Raw genomic sequence first — 17,928 nt, forward strand, 5'->3', positions numbered from 1 at the left:
ATTGCACAATGAAAATCTTGCATTGATTAGAAATCTGCTTTTTACTGTCACAAGATCAGTTATTTTCTTTTAATATTTGATGAAATACGTATTACAAAAGTTAATAATCTTCACATAAATTTATATTGCACAGTAAAATTAATATCGTTCACTATTGTACATCTTAACTTCTTCGAGTAAGAGCAACAAATGATATTCTCAACAACAACGCTCATTGCATTATTCACTACATAACGATAGAAAAATATATGAGTTTCACTCGACGTTCACCATGTTTCGATTCATTTCAACTGAACAGCTGGATCAAGCAGAAAAATATTCATCCATCTGTCTGCAGTCATATCATTGAACATCTGACTCATATCTTCCTCCGTTGGAATCACATGTCTGAAGATCATCGCAAACTCCTCCACAGGGCAGAATTCGTCTCTTTGACCAAGTCTCACCGCTCGGGGCTCCTCGCCAGGTACAGTCCACAGAAGTATCTAAAAAACCATCGTAACGTAAGCTCTATATATAAATTATACACAGCCAAAATAAAAATATACCGGGTACCAATTTATATACTCACCCTAACGTACAATCGATCATCAACATCTCTCCACTTCTCGAGCACCAAGCCACTGCCAACGTCGAAGAAGTCAGGCTCATTCAGTCCGAATATCACTTTGAGAGAGAACAAATTGTGATCGTGTCCACTATAGAGGTAGATCTTGCGCGGATTGATCGTAGTATTGTCGATATTCATGTTCTCCAGAAGGGTCTTGACGATGGGCCCACCATTCATCTTCTGCAACTGCGGAGTCGCTGCCATACTGCTTACAATTTGCGCATAGACTTTGCACCAGGTCTTCTGCACGTCTTCCGTGTACCAGCCCGGCATCGGTAAGTTCAGTTGTTTCTGGAGAACGTCATCGGTCATATTCGAACTTACGCGATAATCACAATTTTTATTTAGTGCGTACTTACAGGAATATAAAGACTGTTGAACATGTAGCATTTATTCACCACATCGTTGCTGACATCAACACCTGTTTTTTTTTTCATGAAATCGAAGAAGTCTGAATACCTGGACATTCTTTTCTGAAACTCTTTCGAGGTAAATACCTTCTCCCACAAATCGTAGTACCTGAATGCCAGTTATATTTTTTGAAAAGATAAACTATTTTGTACCTTGTACGAGACAATCAACGATATGGACTACAGACTCACCTAACGTTGAAGAACGGTTTAAATAGAATGTCAACCTCTTTCGGCGTGTAACGAATGGGAATAGGCGACCACTTGAGATCTGGATTCCATGCAAATTCGGGAGTCGGCGGGTAGAGTCCGGCGAGCACAAGTTGCAGCGACATTTTCGTGCGATCGTCTTCAGTAGATATCGCGAAGACATCCTTAGAGTTGTATTTGTCACCCAGGAAATCCCGATACCTCCGTCTCAGCATTTGGCCGATCTTGAAAGCTTCTCTTTTTCCATTCTGTAACGGTGAATATTGCTCAACTTATCGAATAGATTGTCTCAACAGTAGTCTGGGATTTTTATTGCAATTATTTTTACGTTGGTTAATTGGCCAATCCCAAAAGGCTCATAGGCGCTTGGACCAAAATGGTTGAAAATGCTGACCTCAGGCTCGTCGTTGGTTCGCTCGCCATGTCGGAAAACCTGTCGAAAGTGTATGGCCGATGATCACAAAGTAACGTCCAAAATCGAAATCTATTTGTTCTATAATTGTACGCATAACCAAAAGAACTTACGGTTTGTACAAGCTCGAGCTTCATCCTGTGCCTCATATTACCTTCGGCGCCGGTTTGTATGTCTCTGCAAAAATGAAAGTATAAATAAAAAATAATGGAAACCCACATTTTTAGACTTAGCAGTGACCAAGTTCCTTTTTCGAAACGATCTGAGCTAGTAATAGCGTAGTTTTTCTGGTATATTCAAGAAAAGTTTACACAACTCTGGCAATTATCGCCACGTTAAAATGAATAATATAGATAACATAATTATCCCACATAATGACTAAATCACGAAGAGTCGTACAATGTGCTATTTCAATAACAACAAAAATATAGCAGAAGTTAAAAAATTACTTTCAATTTTATAGAAATTCACAACTACATCATATCTGTACCCTCACGCTCTTTCGCACACCCACCATCTCTTATTGGATTATTACAGTTATTCAAGTAAATATTCAATTAATACTATTCATTTGCAAAGTTTGAAAAATCATTAAATAACGATGGTTTAAATCGAAACGGTATAAAATCATAATTCGTGCGGCCGCCCGTGAAAAAATGTACGTCCGGCGAAGTGTCCGGTACTGCCCCGATGTCGGAATGATAACACCGAGCCAATAGTGGTTTAAGTATGGCTAAAACTAACGGGCCAACATCGGGCCGAGCTTGGATGACGGTCGGCCCGGTGCTGGCCCAGTACTGGCACAAAAAAAAAGTATAAAAAAACCCACGAAAAAATTACGACCGATCCAACTTCAGTCAAGTACTTCGCAAAAGTATTCCAAACGAATACTTGCACAGAGCACTTGGACAAAGTTGAATCGGTCGTAATTTTTTCGTGGGTTTTATATACTTATATTGTGCCAGTATCGGGCCAATTGTCAGCCAACCTCGGTTCAGTGTTATCCCGACGTCGGTCCAGTACTAAAAAAATGAAAAAAATAAATAAAATTTACCTAAATTTTCTGCCGATACTAGAACAGCATTGTGCCAGTCTCGTGTGAAGTGACTTATCCATCGACTTATACATATAATGAAACGCCCAAAAGGTCACATGTGTCGTATAGCTTAAAGCCCGCGGGCTTGTGGATGAAAATCTCTAAAAACTGCTCGGAGACGGACGATCAGACCTAAGGACTTAGAAACTTTCTGCGAGAGTGCCCAGCATCGGGCCAGTGTCGTGCCGGTACTGATCATTTTTTGAAAATTGTGCAAATGGATGCAGTACTGGTCCGGCAACGGGTCAATATCGTCACGCCAGTATCGGCGTGCCGATACTGGGTTAGTGTTGAACCAATACCGATTAGTCAATACTAATTTTGATAATATGTGAACAGTATTGGCCCAACTATGGCCCAGAGTCGGTATGCCAACACCGGGGCACCGATACCGGGCCAGTATCCTTCCTACAACTGGGCCAGTACTAGGATTTTCCCAGTGTCGGCGATTTTTTCGAGGGCGCGTTCATATCCGCGAGCCACGGCTGCGTTTACTTACCAGAGGCGTCTATGCATATAGCCGGTCTGCTTGACAGAGTCACTTCATTCAGTGCAATAAGTATATAATCAATCGTCTTAACACTTTTAACGGTATTCGCTGCGCGATATATTTTCAAAACACAGGGACAATTGCTCGAAAGCTCTAATCAAACGAAACTCTGATAAAATAAATAACCGCGTGTCGTGAGAAGAACGTGTGACGTACAATAGCGCTTGTCATTCTCTGGAGACAGGCCCAAAACCAAAACTTTTGAGTGTGTCTCTGCATCACGCTATACATTGTATATAGCTCAGCTTCGGCAAATCACGAGTGAGATCATCGTATCTGCGTTATACAGTTTGTGCTATACGGTTACTCGCTGTCCTGCTTTGCCAGGGTGGGGGCTGAGGTTCGCGCATATCACACACACACACACACACACACACACACACATATATATATATATATATATATATATATATATATATATATATATATATATATATATATATATTCGCGAGTGTTCCTTCTTACTCGATGTTTACTTTACACTATTGTATGTGACTGTGCAATAATATTGACTCCGATGAGATGTGCTTTCGCTTGTATTTCATTTAACTTTTTTCTTCTGTTTATGCTCTATGTATACTTTATACGCGTATGTAGATATCTTTCATAAATTCATGCAAGTGAACTTTAATTTATATTTACCTCATAAAAATTAAAAGACGCTTCTGGAAAGGAATCGTCGAGCTTGATATTGGCAAGTAGACTGTGTGATTTTAAAATATATGTATGGAATCGACGGACTTTACCAATATAAGATTAAGCAAAATGATTAATTGGTGTATATAAATTTATTAGAGAGTGAAAAGAGCCCGAAGTATACTGTTCGGAGGTCGGGATTGTAGATGATGACTGCACGCAATGGTATATACAAGGCGTCAAAAGTAATTGTTGACAAACATGTTTACTGATAACATAAGTTCAAATAGATTAAAATCAGAATCGTCCATAAGTTTAACTGACAATTATCAATTGACAACACGAATATCCAACGCAGTGATACAGTTCGATCAATATACACCTTTTTTGGAAAATAGAGAAACAATATAATACAACGAAACTTAGTAAATGTTCACGATAAATTCATTAATTTATAGCAGATATAGTTAACTGTGGGATTCAATAATAAGCACAGGATAAAAAATAAATTGAGAGCAACAGAAGTAGATTGTTGATATAGATATAATAATACAATCAATTAGAAAATTTCGTTAATCACCAAGTTATTTTCTCCGCACTTTTTCAAGTTGCCGATAGATACTCCAGTATGTTTTTCCATATATCAAGCGATCACTATCATCATAAATGTACAGTCAATTATTATGAAAAACTAGAAAAAAACTTAATCTGTTTAAATGAAAATTCCTTACAAGTTCTACGCATTACATGCATGTACTTATCATGAAATCTGAGATAATTCCTCATAGATTGGGAATCTGAACAGGTATATTATAGATAAAGGGTATTTTATAGAAACAGGCATAATATTGCGCAACTTTATCGATACTTTTATATAGTTGTTACATTTTTATGTGCAAGTAAACATTTTTTCAATTTTGCGTTCGAACTGGGTGCGCACATTATAGATACCCAATTGATAATGCGCAATCTTTTCGACCAAGCTAGCGTGATATTTTTCTTGATAAAATGCGCGATATCATTCTAATAGAATCTTCGGTATAAATCCGAAGCACACTGATAAAGCTTGCAGAAATTTTCGAAATTTCTCTCAATAATGCATCACATTCAAATAAAATGTAAGTGCTAGAGTTAATTGGAGTTAATCGTATATAGGAATAGAAATGAATATTATGTTTCAGAATTAGTTTATTAAAATACGCATACACATTGGGCAAGTTTATCTTCGTGCGTGACTGACTAGAAAGCGCGGTGATTTTCTTTCGATTTTCCTTTGCTCTCCTTCATTCTCTTTCCCTGTATACTGCCAATTTCTTACGCCCTCTCATGCTCTCTCACTGTGATAAGTCATCGAATCGAAACTAATCTTTAAGTTTAAACATGTAGATACAGTAACACTGCAATATCTTCCCGCTGAACATCCATTTTGGCTGTTTCCATAATATAAAGTATAAATCTATATTTGACGAATTTTTAAAATGGCCCTTTGAATTTCTCTCTTGAGTGAAGTGCATATAATTTCATCTCCGACGAAGGTATGCTCGAGTAACTCTTTTCTTATAGTGGCGTACATATACGACGGAGGATGACAGTTGGCGAGTTCTCATCTCTTTTTCGACACGTGCGATCGTCGGAAAAAAGATGCGAAGCTTCTGTATTAGTACATTGCAGTATGGGTTCAAGAACACTATACGGATGTAATTCTCTAGTAGACAAGTTCATGCTCTCTCGGCAACGCTATCGAAGGAAACATTGTCGTTATTGTATACCGGAGGAAAACTTTGTTCTTCACAATATAAGAGAAAACTATATTAAGTATTTTTCTCTTATATTCTCTTCGCATGAAAGTTTCTAAACAATACGCCCTGTAAAACTTCAGTCTCTCTTTCTTTCTTTCCCGCAAGTGTATTGCGAGCAAAAACAGGATGCTTGTAACGATGAAATGCATGCACGCATAAGGTCTTAAATGATTAATAAGAAACGAGCATATTGTGTAAAAGTTTCTAAACACCAGAATATACCTCGTGAAACTCCTCGTCTCTCATTCTTCCTTTGTTCCTCGCAAGTTTACAAGCGAGCAAAAACACAGGGCTTAGAACGATCAACTGCACGCGCATATATAAGAGAAAACTAAGTAGAAAGAGAAAAAATGCAAAAACTATAGGAGGCGGAACGCATCCGATAATGACTAGGTGCAGTGCTCGAACGCTATTGAATATTTAACGCGATGCATCAATGTGGTCATCGAGCAGCTTGCCAACTAGTGCTGATCCAGCCACCGTAGGGCAAGCTCTCTGTCATCAGAGTCGTTGAATTCGTGAGTATCATGACTCGTTCGTACGAAACGCTTGAAAGTCCCTCGAAAGACCAGGGCATTCGCAGGTATTTAGGCTTGAATCTCAAAATGCTGTTGTTTATCGGAATGGAATTTAGCTTGAACAATGACAGGACGATCAAAAAGTCGAGATTCGTGCAAATTTTGCCGATCCTCATGACCAACGTGATTTCGCTGTCGGTCGTAGTGCTGCACGTGACTCTCATAAGTTTCGTTTTGATACACCATGAAAAACACTTGACTACTCAGATCTGCAGCGAATTATTCTCAAATATAGTCTGTATTCTCAAATATACATAATACAACGTCAACGCGATTCTTATTACTATTCAAATAATTGTAACTGTAGGTGCTACCTTGGCGTTGTGATAAGCGGAATCACGGCTTTTGGTTTGCCGCCGATCTAGTGAGTAAGTAGATATATTACGATTCTAAGTGAGAAGCGCGGGTCAGTTTTTAATTCATCAAATCAAACGAATTAAATGACATCAGCAATTTCGTCTACCACTATTTTATTCGAGAAGTTAAAAAGCAGACTATGGCTTATTCGAAAAGAGTTTTTCTCTTGAGATATCCGTTCAGAGTTAAGAACGAGCCGATATTTTTCTCTGTTCTCGCTAAGGAAGAATATCTGGGTTAGCTGTGATACTCTGTTTGTCCAATTAACAACACACATCTCACTGCAGTTTAAGGTACATCGATGTTGTTTTTACGATAGACAAGATCAAGTTTATTTATTTTTTTTTTTAATCTTGATTCGAATTTATCTCTCTAGATATTGCATTATGACGTAAGAACCTTGATTAATCGCGAAGTACCGTATCGGTTGAAAATGAATATCATAATATTCATAAAAAGACATCAAGGTCTTCTAAGGTATTCGATACTCTACCTTGTGTTAAAGTCAAATAAAAATTTGATGATTGAATTTTATCAGAACTTGCAGACTCATAGAAGACATTTTTAGTCCAGTTATATATTCGCGACAGTCCTTTTGTCAGCCTTAAACATTTGCGTTAACATATTTGAGGCAAGAGCGGTACGACAAAATATTAAATACTATACTATAAGCCAGAATTAACAAATAATAATTCACAAAATTCTTATTTTTTATAAGATGAATGCGGAAGGAAATTACGCCGGAACAGTTCTTTACGTCATTCTTGTACTAATCTTATTTTTTCAGATACTATTCTATTGCAGCTTTGCAGAAACGCTCACAGATAAGGTGAGAAGATGAAAAGTACACATTGCGCTTATAATATAAGAGAAAATTAATTATCAGACTAGCGCAATTGCCGAGTCAGTCTACAACTGCAAATGGACTGAGAAGAATCATAAGCTGAGGTTTTACCTTCAAATGATTATCATAAAATCGCAGAGACCATTTTACTGCACCACCTAAGGCTTCTTTCCAATAGGACATGCAAGACTAGCATCCGTAAGCAATAGTTATTTTAGAAATGTACTACACTATAATATCGATATATTTTAACGTGAATCACCTTAAAATAATTTGTTTTTTTTACAGATTATAAGTACATCGTTTTCATATCTGATGATGCTGCAAAGTGTTACCCAGTAAAATTATTTTCTTGTTATTAGTCCTTAATAATATCCATATTGTTGCAAAATATTGCCCGAAAAAGCGTAATTTTTAGGTATAATTGGTAGAAATTTCGTCCAGTATTCTCCAGTCTATCGAAATAGAGCAGTGACTGGACAGTAATGCCTGATATGGTCAATACTGCTTTTTTTTCTATTAGGGAATCGTCTTGGAAATTTCTCAAGGTCAATTTCGTAGAAAAAAAACACCGTAAAATACTTCAAAATTATTATTAATAAAAAATCTCATTGTTTTTATAATACACTATAAATAAATCAGTTAAAACTGTGATTTGAATTCAAACAACTGTCCTCTGGTTCTTATTTATAATACATATATATCATGTTATAACGTGCTTTTAGTCCCACTATAGCTCGAGTCATAGTGATCCGGGAAAATATTATATCGTTTTGACATTACGTCACTCATTGCTTCGCACGAGTATATGCCTTCACTGCATGTGTTATAATACGTCGTACCTCTGTGTCTTTTAGCTGCCACTAACAAACTGTCTAATTTAAGTATCTGACTCGTGTCTCGCCAAACGACCTTGAAACAAAGTTGAAATAGTAGATATTGAAAAAAGAATTCCGAACCTTACGATTTTATTTTTGGATTAGGCAATTATTATACAATGATATATAAAGTTGATTCATAGAATGATCAATATTGGCAGTAAATATTTTAAAAAACTGCATACCTAAATACATAAATTATTTAAATGTAATCCGTGATGTACATAGGCATGCAAAGATATGAGTATGTGCGGATATGGGGGCGTCACTCACTGCTGTATCTCTCTATATGATATGATTGCAGATGTTATTATTAACTAACATGATTTTTCCGGCATCGTATAGCTTTATAGAAAAACTTTGACATCTTTACCTAAGATCGCAATCTCATCATATGATAATAAAAATAATATTTGCTGAGAATGGTCACTGTTATCATAGCACGATGGCACGTGTATGCGACGAATTATTTAGCTGAGAATGAATGATTCCGTGACCTTTAATTATCCTCACGTCTAATAGTGTAGAGACAAGTCAACGCCGATTTTCAACGCAGACCTACGTTTGTTCGCATTGCAGCTCCGAAGTAACGTGCCATTTAACCAAGCGATTGCGCAAGCCTAGAAATACAACTGATGTGTTTTTAGAACTGCATGACGTCGCTTCGGGAATTTTCGTATATTAGGTAGCTACTGACACAAGGACAAGCCTCCTCCCGTCGCGTTTCGAATACTTACCGCGAGTCGTACTCAATTTAGTTATGAAGCAGAATACAACTTTTTGATGGATGTATAATTAGTGTAATAAACGATAAGCTAATTGGCATGCGCGATTTTTTGTTGTCGGATACATTGTTACTATTCTGCTGAAGATAATTACTCGGATCAGTGCACTGTCATTGATATATTCTAGAAGTTTTAGAAATAAAATCCACACTTATAATATCTTAAATGCAAATAAAAACAAGGTCATCAGGTGTGTATGCGAATTCTACGATCGTTGTAGCATGAATATATTTTTACATACTGAATTGGATATGTTGAATATACTAATTTTCTGTTCGTTTTATAAAAGTTTTCTTGCACGTTGATATGCATTTGTTTTTTCTAATATTATAAAAATATCTCATGCTTGTAATATATGAATGCTCATATAGTTTTCACACTTGTAAAATTATATAGTATATAATTTTAATTATTAGTGAAGAATTATATCCAGCCTTTTTCGACGAATTTGGAAACTACCTTCCACGATCGATCGAAGAAAATTTTTTCAGCACTGGACAACATTACCGACGCCTTGATATCACCCAAGTCGTCGTCCTGCTGCACTTCCATCGTAATAAATTTGAGCGCCATAGCGCAGTGAAATAGTTCATTCTTAGCTACCCGGTTGAATTCCTCTATGAAATTCTCCTTTGTAAAGGGCGAAACGTTACAGCCGACCTTGGCCAAAACATCGACGAATCTCGAGTGATACACGTCGAGTAACTCGTCAAAGTGATTGTCCATGACATCGGCGTTACTGCTTGTGCACAAGAAGTACGGAAGGTCCAGGAGTGGACTGCTCATCCTTGTTATTTGGTAATCGACGAACTTGACTTTGTCGACTTTGCCATTTTTCGCTGGAAATTAAGTTGAATCCAGTTCAGTTATTTAACGTTTTATGCATTTGCTCACCACGAATAGATCCTTATTCTATTATAAAAGTTCGTAAAACAGTATACCATGATGAAAGAGTATATTGTTGACCCAACCATCTCCGTGTACAATAGAAACCCAGGGCTCGTTCTCCTCCACGGCCATTAAAGCCTTAACACTTTTGTTCGCCATAATAGACTTTCTAATTCGATCTTCGTACTTGTTGATTCCCGGATCGGAGCAGAGAAGTTCAACCGTGTGTTTGGCCACGTCATCCAACTCTTCTTCCGGCATATCATAGGCGCTTGAATTGATAGGCTCTCTGGCAGCTTGCCAAAATTCCGGCTTCTTAATCCTAAGCGCCATTCCCAGAGCGTGGAAATGAGCGTATTCTCTCATAACCAGATTTGCGTGCTCGAAATCCAAACCTTGATCAGTATACTGATTAACTATAAGTCTGATAATCGATTACCACTACGTCCTTACCGAGGTTCCACCGAAGAAGTCCTTGCAGATCGCGGAGTACAGGTGGTGGGGTCGTACTGACACTCATGTTGCTACAATAAAATCTAACTCGCTAGAGAGCACAGTATGAACACTTTGAGCTGTGACGATGCTGGATTTTCTTTTATGTCTTCCACATACAAGTAAAAATGATCAACATTTTCCTTATCTGATAACTCTCTTTATTATTTAGTAGCAGTCGCACGTATAGCTCTTGCAGAGTCTGAGCTCGGACTAATTTTCTACCGTCCCTTGAGAAGAGTCAGCCCTGTTAAAAATAGCCGCGTAGTATATAAAATCACGTATTTTACCACGTGATTATAGCCACCAATTATTTGAGTGAACAGTTTATTTTTTATTTATACCACCACTTACCATGTGTGTATTTTTGTAATCATTGATTGAAATTCACCGAACGGATTTGAACAAAGATATATACCGTGTATATTGCATAATCTGCCGTTTTAGTGGATCAACTGGTTAAGTGCAAGCTTGCACTATAGCTGTGATGATTATTGTTCCGGGTATCTATACGCTGATAGACGCCTAACTCTTGCCAGTATATATAAATATGCCAATATTTATAAGCTTATTGCAGATATCATAGTATATTGACCGTGAAGGATTTTTACGACTCAACAATACACTGTAATTCTGATTAGCAACTTAGTTTATATCTGCATTGATAAGTATTCTTTTCAAACGGCCTACGCGCAGATTGCTCACAAATATTCAGGTATTATATTTCCAATGAGTAACTCAAAATTATCGTACAAGTTGATATAAAAAAAAATCTTTTTTCAAGACAACTGCTCGCGACATGTGAAGCCATTCGAGGTATAGCCATTGCGGTGTTTTTTTAAACATTATATAGTTATGCATATTTGATTATTGCGATGAATGATAAAATAATATTTTATTTTCTTAAAAAGAGTATTTATATGTACACAAAACCTATATTGATATACAAACGTTATCACAAAATTGCATTGTTTCAATACGTACATTGTACACATACATTAATACATATAATTATACGCTTTAAATCCAGCCCTTTTCAACGAATTTGGAAACAATCCTCCACGACCGATCCATGAACACTTGATTTGAGTCAGTCAGTAGTAACGACGACTTCATATCACCTATGTCCATCTCCTGAGAAACCTCCGTCGTTATAATCTTCAGCACCAGAATACAGTGAAACAGTTCATCCTGCCCGTCCTTGTCCAACTGCTTGTGAAAGCTTTCTTTTGTGAATGCCGACACATCACAGCCAATTCTAGCCAAAACTTCGACATATTTATCGTAATAGATGTCGAGCAACTCGTCGAAGTGATTGTCGATGATATCCATGCTGCCACTCGCGCACAGGAAGTACGGAAGATCTTTGAGTGGACTGCAAGTCCTCGCTATTTGGTAATCGACGATTTTGACGTCGTCGACTTTTCCATTTTTGTCTATAATTCGTCAATACCCACAATATATTCGAATCATAATATTAAATAAAAAAAGGGCTTCAAAAATCGTACCATGATGGTAGAGCAGATTATTGACCCAACCGTCCCCGTGTACAATGGAAATCCACGGCTCGATCTCTTCTGTGTTCTTCAAAGACTCGAAATTTTTTCCTGCCGAGAAGGCGCGATTGATCCGATCACTGTACTCGTTCATCCGCGGGTCAGAGCAGAGAAGTTCGACTGTGTGTTTAGATACGTCATCGAATTCGTTGTCTGGAAGATCGAAAGCCATCTTGTTGATGGGCTCTCTGGCCAGCTTCCAAAACTCGGGATTCTTCATTCTCAGCGCCGTGCCCAGAGCGTGAAAACGCGCGTATTCCTTTATAGTCCAATGCATGTGATCGAAATCCATACCTACGCATGCAACATTCAAGCGATCATCGAGTGTTTGACTTTGTAACATAAACAATACAATGACTTACCGTGAAACCTATTCATGGTCTCGTACCCGCGAACTTTCAAATTTTCCAGCAGCATCACCGCATCTTCGTCCACGACGTCCGGACTTTCCACACTTTTACTTAGTCTTCCACCGTAAAACTTCGGGAAGATATCGATCAAGTCCTCCTCTCTTACCCCAGCCTTCCTCTCCAGCTCTCGATACATCTCTCTCAACTTGTGAACAATGAAGATCTCTTTGTTGAACGACGCGGTCATCCTCATGTGCATTTTCGAAAACTCGTGCGTGGGTACCATCTTCGCGACGAAGTGCATCTCTTCTTCCGGCGAGTCCTTGGTTTTCTTTACCCGAGCGTCTACCTTGAGCATCGTGCTACCGTAGTTTTCACCCTTCGGTAGCAGCATCGACGTCCGATAATCGACGACCACTAAATCCTTATCGAGGTTCTCCCGAAGAAGTCCCTGCAGATCGCGCAGCTCGACTTGCTGCTCGTTTGCACTCATTTTGTTGTTTAACTTCCGAAAATCCAATGCAAACACTCGCGAGCCACGATGGCGATTATCAATATATATATTTCCTCACGACGGTGTATATTTGCGATAAAATCGCGCACTAAAGGCTTATCTGATAAAGCTGGCAAGCCTTGATTTCAAAAATCCGAAGCGCACAAAAACAGTCGCGGTGGCCAGACACTTCGAGCACGTGGATCCGTCTCTCGCTGTGTCAGCGCTAACTGGTGTTATTTATCCTCTCTTGACTTTTTGCTCATACATCTGCAGGATTGCGTATAATGGAGCAGTGTAGCCTATTGAAACACGTTACGCAATTGGCTTCAGGGGCATAAATGTATGCTGCGACCTTCGGATTCAATGAATATAGCCTTATACGATTCTATGAACACTTTTCATTGTATGCTCCCTGCCAATCATGATAAGGGTCTATGCGAAGGTCGCTGCTGTACGCTTTACGCGCTTAAATCGTTATATTCTTTGATTGTTTTAAAATTGCAATAAAAGTTGTAATGGAACGTAATGCAAGGTGAATTATCTTTATTCTTTGTGCCGTTTTCTTTGTATTGTTATGTTGGAGATGAAAGAGACATGATTATAAATATATTTTGTATTCCTTCTATATGACCATAATATTACAATGTGCATCTTATGTAAATACTTCAAAGCGTATCTAATGTATTTTTTCAACACTACTTTCCAATACATAAGTGTATACATATCTTATATATGGTAGGTCGAACTACACCAATACTGTCCAGTAATTATCCTAACGTCTAGAAACAATCTAATCCAGAATTAGGAGGAGTCGATATATAATAAGTGACACAATTTACAACAGCATCGAAGCCAACAAAAAAATTACTTATAATTCAAAGTGATATTAACAAACTGGAATCCTTAAATAATATTCACAATTTGTCCAGCAATGATTTTCGAAAAAAACTGCCACGATCGATCGTAATATTCTTTTTGCGGCCCAGACATAAGAACCGAAGATTTTATATCGCTGATATCCTTATCTAATGGCACCGGCGCCGTAATGAACTTTATATCTATTATGGCGCGAGCCAGTTCGACCATCGAAATTCGAAGCATCTGCTCTTCAAAGCTTTTCTTCGAGAACGGCGAAACATCGCAGCCCAATTTGAACAACTTATCTACGTATTCCGTGCGGCAGATCTCAAGCAGTTCGTCAAAGTAATTAGCGATAACGCCGGGACTACTGTGCTTGTGCCTATTAAATACTGAACGTCCCTGAACGGATTGCAAACCCTACTCACCTGATAGCCAACAAATTTGACATCGTCAACCTTGCCATCATCAGCTGCAAATTTGTTTCTTTGCTTCAGTTACATAACGTACAGGATGGAGAAATAAAGAAATCCGAGTTTTTATCGTGACGAAAGAGAAAATTGCTGCTCCAAGAGTCGCCGTGTATGATCGATATCCACGGCCCGCCTTGTTCCATCAAGAAGTAAGAATAGAAGCCTCCGCGCTGTCCTCGAAAGATCGTCTAATACGCTCCTCGTACTTCTTGAAACGCGAATCTGCACATAGCAACTTAATCATCTGATTTATTAGTTCGTTACACTCCTCCAATGGAAAATTAAACGGCACAGCTTCCATAGGTTTCCTGGCAGCCTCGAACAGCTTGGGTTTCTTCTGTCTCAGCGCAGTACCCAGTGCATGAAAGTGCGCGAGTCGAATTATGATGAACTTCATGTGCTCGTAGTCCAAACCTACGATTGGATCATAATAAATATAATATAATCACTTGAATAAAGATATAACATCGACATCTTTATTCTTATCGACCGTGTCGTAACCCACCACTCTCAGGTTGACCAGCAGAAGGACAGCATCTTCGTCAGCCTCGTCAGGGTTTTCCGCTTTCCTGTGGCCAGTCTTTCTCCGTAAATGTCGAGAAGACATTGAGCTAATCTTCTTCTTTTAACCCGGCCTCTTCTTCTAGTTGTCGGTACCACCGCGCCAGAGTCTCGACCATGTAAATCTCTTTTCCAAGCGACGCACTTAAATTTATCCGCTTTTTCTGAAACTCCTGATCGGGCATCATTTTGGCTACTAAGTGCATCTCTTCGGCCGGCGAGTCGTTTGTTTTCTTCACCAGAGCGTCAACCTTCAGAATCATGCTACCGTAGTTTTCGCCCTTCCGAACCAGCATCGATGTTTTTTAGCTCACGACGACTACATCCTTGCTGATGCTTTTTTAAAGAAGTCCCTGCAAATCTTGAAGTACAAGCGGTGGCTCACTTTCAGCACTCATGTCGTTTCTTTACTTTAACTCTGGTGAAAGTAAAGCATGTAGCGGCTAAGGCTGTAGCGACAGCAATTATTCCTTCATATCTTTACTGCACTTGCATTAATTAACTTTCCTGCTATGATGCAACATGTTCGTACTATAGCATTTAGTAACCCTAGTGGAAAAAATGTAATAAATCGTAATAAATTGTAATAAAACGTAACAAAATGTAATAAAATGTAGCAAACTGTAATAAAACGTAAAAAAGGTCCGAAATCCAACAAAAACGTACAAAATGGTACGATTTGTTACATTTTCTTATATTTTATTACACTTTATTACATTTTTTATTTCCACTAGGGAACGACAATCATTTACGTGCCTGCACATTATGTCGAGTATGAACGTACACCAATTTTCCATGGTCTCTCGACAACAAACATAACGTTTTTTCAAACTTGAAGGTAAGTCCAATTTTTTACTTGCGAAATGATTTCCACAATGATAAAGTGTACATCCCTCTGAGTTTAAAATTACTACATTTGTATATGGTCTAGTTATCGAAAGGAAAGTTTTCTTGTTAAACATTACTAAACATCTTTCTAGCTCTTTTTTTTGTAATTTAGTCTGGAGTCGAAAATAAAAAGACAATTTTAGCACAATAATTATCTCTAATTGAAGTGTCTTAGCGATAATGTGTAAAACTATGGCAATTATTGTTTCGATTAATTTGTGCAAAGCAATCGTTGTACGTAAGCGAGAATATAATTATATAATCATTGTTTTATTTCTAATATACTAATTGATGTCGTTTATTGTATAAGGAAAAAATACGCCGATATAAGAAAAGGTTTAGTTTAAATCCAACCTTTCTCGGCAAATTTTGCTACGACCCTCCATGACATATCGCGATATAATTGATTCACGCCGGACATCAATACTGCAGACATTATGTCATCCATATCCTCGGAAACCTGCACCGTGATAAATTTGATCGCCAGAACACAGTGAAACAGTTCATCTTTTGCATCTCTGTTCAGCTGTTCCTCGAAACTTTTCCTTGTAAACGACGAGACATCACAGTTAATTTTAGCTAAGACGTTGACGAATTTATCATGATAAATCTTGAGTAACTCGTCAAAGTGATTCTCCGCAACACTCGGCTCTAAGCTCGTGCAAAGAAAAAAAGGAATATCTTTGAGCAGATTGCAAACTCGAGCTGTCTGGTAATCGACGAACTTTACATCGTCGAGCTTTCCGTTTTCGGCTGAAAATGTTTCAGCCTTAGTTGTGGGATTTAAATTACATTTTATAATTCACTATACGTAAGAAAGTATACCATAATGGAATAGAATGTTATTCTTCCAGAAGTCACCATGCCCAATGGAGATCCAAGGTTCTATGTCTTGAAAACCCAAAAAGGAGTCGTAATCTTTACTCCTGGTCAAGACTTTTTTCACGCGATCTTTGTATTGGTTGATTCGCGGATCTTCGCAAAGTATCTGGATAAAATAGTTCAAGACCTGTTGAAATTCTTCTTCCTTCATTCCGAAAGATTTCGTGTTTATCAGCTTTTTGACACTTTCGAAAAGCTTCGGTTTCTTCATTTTGAGCGCTGTGCCAAGAGCGTGAAAGTGCGCGAGTTTGGTCATCACCAGTTTGGCATGTTCATAGTTCAGACCTAAAATATTATGTTTAATATGGAACAATATAGATGAAAGAGTATTTTATGACGTAATTTACATTAATTTTTATGAACTTAGTTTGTATAAAAGTTATGCTCAGAAGTTTTTTAATCACCAGTCAATCTGTCAATCATATCGTATCCGCGGACTTTCAAGTTCTCCAGGAGCATGACTGCGTCTTCGTCAGCCACGTCAATAGTGTCTTTCTTCCTTGACAATCTTCCGCCGCAAAACCTCGGAAAAACATCGATCAAATTTTCCTCTTTTATTCCAGCCTCTCTTTCTAGTTCCCGGTAGATTTCACTTAATTTCTGAACTATATAAATCTCTTTAGTAAACGTGTCTGTCATGTTTAAATGCTCTTGCTGAAACTCCGCCGTCGGTAGCATTTTAGCCACGAAATGCATCTTTTCTTCCGGCGAGTCGCTTTTTTTCTTCACTGAAGCCTCGACCTTCAGCATCGTGCTTCCGTATTGTTCGCCTTTTGGTAGTAAGTTAGATGTTTCGTAATTAACAACTTCTATCTCACTGCCGATCGTTTCTCGCAATAGACTCTGCAGATCGCGGAGAACGATTGTTTGGATTTGAGACATTATTTTAAATAATAATAGTTTCTTCAGTGTTTTTTTTTCTTAAAATTGATGAATACGGGATACGACGACTTTGACTTAAAAGGCAAAGTTCTAATAAATTACAGACGCAATTTACAAAGAGGCTTTTGCAATTGCAAGTACAAAAGCGCAAAATGTCAACTGATTACTCGAGAGGAGCTGTCAGAACTGAACTGCACGTGCTCCCGCCCACCGGAGCCCGCGCAAACGGGAGAGGCCCATTAGTATGTTCGGAAATGAAATTTCGGTTAGTAGTTAGGTTGGTAGCCCTACGCTAACCAACCGCCCGACGTTCAGCGCGTGTAAACAGTAGATGGTTAGCACAGCTGATTGTTCGGATTCGGAGCAAGTCAATGTTATTGCAATAAAGTATAAAGTTGATCTATTTATCAAGACATTATGAACGTAATTGAGGTGTT

The 17,928-nt window shown here is 38.2% G+C and overlaps 4 protein-coding genes, 1 non-coding gene and 1 pseudogene across 15 annotated transcripts; 2 read left to right on the forward strand and 4 right to left on the reverse strand.

Annotated features, from left to right (window-relative positions):
• Nucleotides 1-22: 22 nt before the first annotated feature.
• Nucleotides 23-4,134, reverse strand: LOC100116709 (venom acid phosphatase Acph-1). Of its 8 annotated transcripts, none has more exons than XM_032601708.1 (8): nt 3,931-4,127; nt 2,697-2,877; nt 1,756-1,819; nt 1,559-1,663; nt 1,213-1,478; nt 970-1,129; nt 572-901; nt 23-485 (listed from the first exon to the last, which is right to left on the reverse strand). In XM_032601708.1, exons 2-8 carry the CDS (start codon nt 2,768-2,770, stop codon nt 282-284), a joined length of 1,203 nt encoding a protein of 400 aa, XP_032457599.1. In that variant the 5' UTR covers nt 2,771-2,877; nt 3,931-4,127; the 3' UTR covers nt 23-281. The 8 variants fall into 8 exon arrangements, with proteins under 8 accessions (XP_032457599.1, XP_031781528.1, XP_031781526.1 ...); XM_031925668.2 differs by lacking the exon at nt 3,931-4,127 and adding an exon at nt 3,238-3,546 and having other exon boundaries at nt 2,697-2,846; XM_031925666.2 differs by lacking the exon at nt 3,931-4,127 and adding an exon at nt 3,238-3,546 and having other exon boundaries at nt 2,697-2,870.
• A 942-nt stretch (nt 4,135-5,076) lies between these two features.
• Nucleotides 5,077-8,168, forward strand: LOC116738652. Of its 2 annotated transcripts, XR_004345228.1 has the most exons (4): nt 5,087-6,241; nt 7,446-7,487; nt 7,545-7,700; nt 7,791-8,168. It is a non-coding gene; the product is annotated as an uncharacterized LOC116738652 (transcript). The 2 variants fall into 2 exon arrangements; XR_004345226.1 differs by having other exon boundaries at nt 5,077-6,241; nt 7,446-7,700; nt 7,791-8,165.
• On the forward strand, nt 6,251-7,844 carry Or287PSE (odorant receptor 287 pseudogene; annotated as a pseudogene).
• On the reverse strand, nt 8,080-10,792 carry LOC100679280. Of its 2 annotated transcripts, none has more exons than XM_031925672.2 (3): nt 10,507-10,792; nt 10,107-10,461; nt 8,080-10,004 (listed from the first exon to the last, which is right to left on the reverse strand). In XM_031925672.2, the coding sequence occupies exons 2-3, from the start codon at nt 10,417-10,419 to the stop codon at nt 9,589-9,591; spliced, it is 729 nt and encodes a 242-aa protein (XP_031781532.1). In that variant the 5' UTR covers nt 10,420-10,461; nt 10,507-10,792; the 3' UTR covers nt 8,080-9,588. The 2 variants fall into 2 exon arrangements, with proteins under 2 accessions (XP_031781532.1, XP_003426759.1); XM_003426711.5 differs by having other exon boundaries at nt 10,107-10,448; nt 10,507-10,760.
• Nucleotides 10,793-11,407: 615 nt separating this feature from the next.
• LOC116416639 lies at nt 11,408-14,903 on the reverse strand. Its single transcript, XM_031925663.2, has 4 exons — nt 14,784-14,903; nt 12,464-14,692; nt 12,054-12,395; nt 11,408-11,981 (listed from the first exon to the last, which is right to left on the reverse strand). The coding sequence occupies exons 2-4, from the start codon at nt 12,942-12,944 to the stop codon at nt 11,566-11,568; spliced, it is 1,239 nt and encodes a 412-aa protein (XP_031781523.1). The 5' UTR covers nt 12,945-14,692; nt 14,784-14,903; the 3' UTR covers nt 11,408-11,565.
• Nucleotides 14,904-15,976: 1,073 nt separating this feature from the next.
• On the reverse strand, nt 15,977-17,820 carry LOC103316332. Of its 2 annotated transcripts, none has more exons than XM_032601709.1 (2): nt 17,014-17,820; nt 15,977-16,894 (listed from the first exon to the last, which is right to left on the reverse strand). In XM_032601709.1, the coding sequence occupies exons 1-2, from the start codon at nt 17,489-17,491 to the stop codon at nt 16,533-16,535; spliced, it is 840 nt and encodes a 279-aa protein (XP_032457600.1). In that variant the 5' UTR covers nt 17,492-17,820; the 3' UTR covers nt 15,977-16,532. The 2 variants fall into 2 exon arrangements, with proteins under 2 accessions (XP_032457600.1, XP_032457601.1); XM_032601710.1 differs by having other exon boundaries at nt 15,977-16,480; nt 16,553-17,380.
• Nucleotides 17,821-17,928: the final 108 nt, after the last annotated feature.

This window comes from Nasonia vitripennis (assembly GCF_009193385.2).
Source record: "Nasonia vitripennis strain AsymCx chromosome 3 unlocalized genomic scaffold, Nvit_psr_1.1 chr3_random0004, whole genome shotgun sequence".
NCBI lineage: Eukaryota > Metazoa > Arthropoda > Insecta > Hymenoptera > Pteromalidae > Nasonia > Nasonia vitripennis.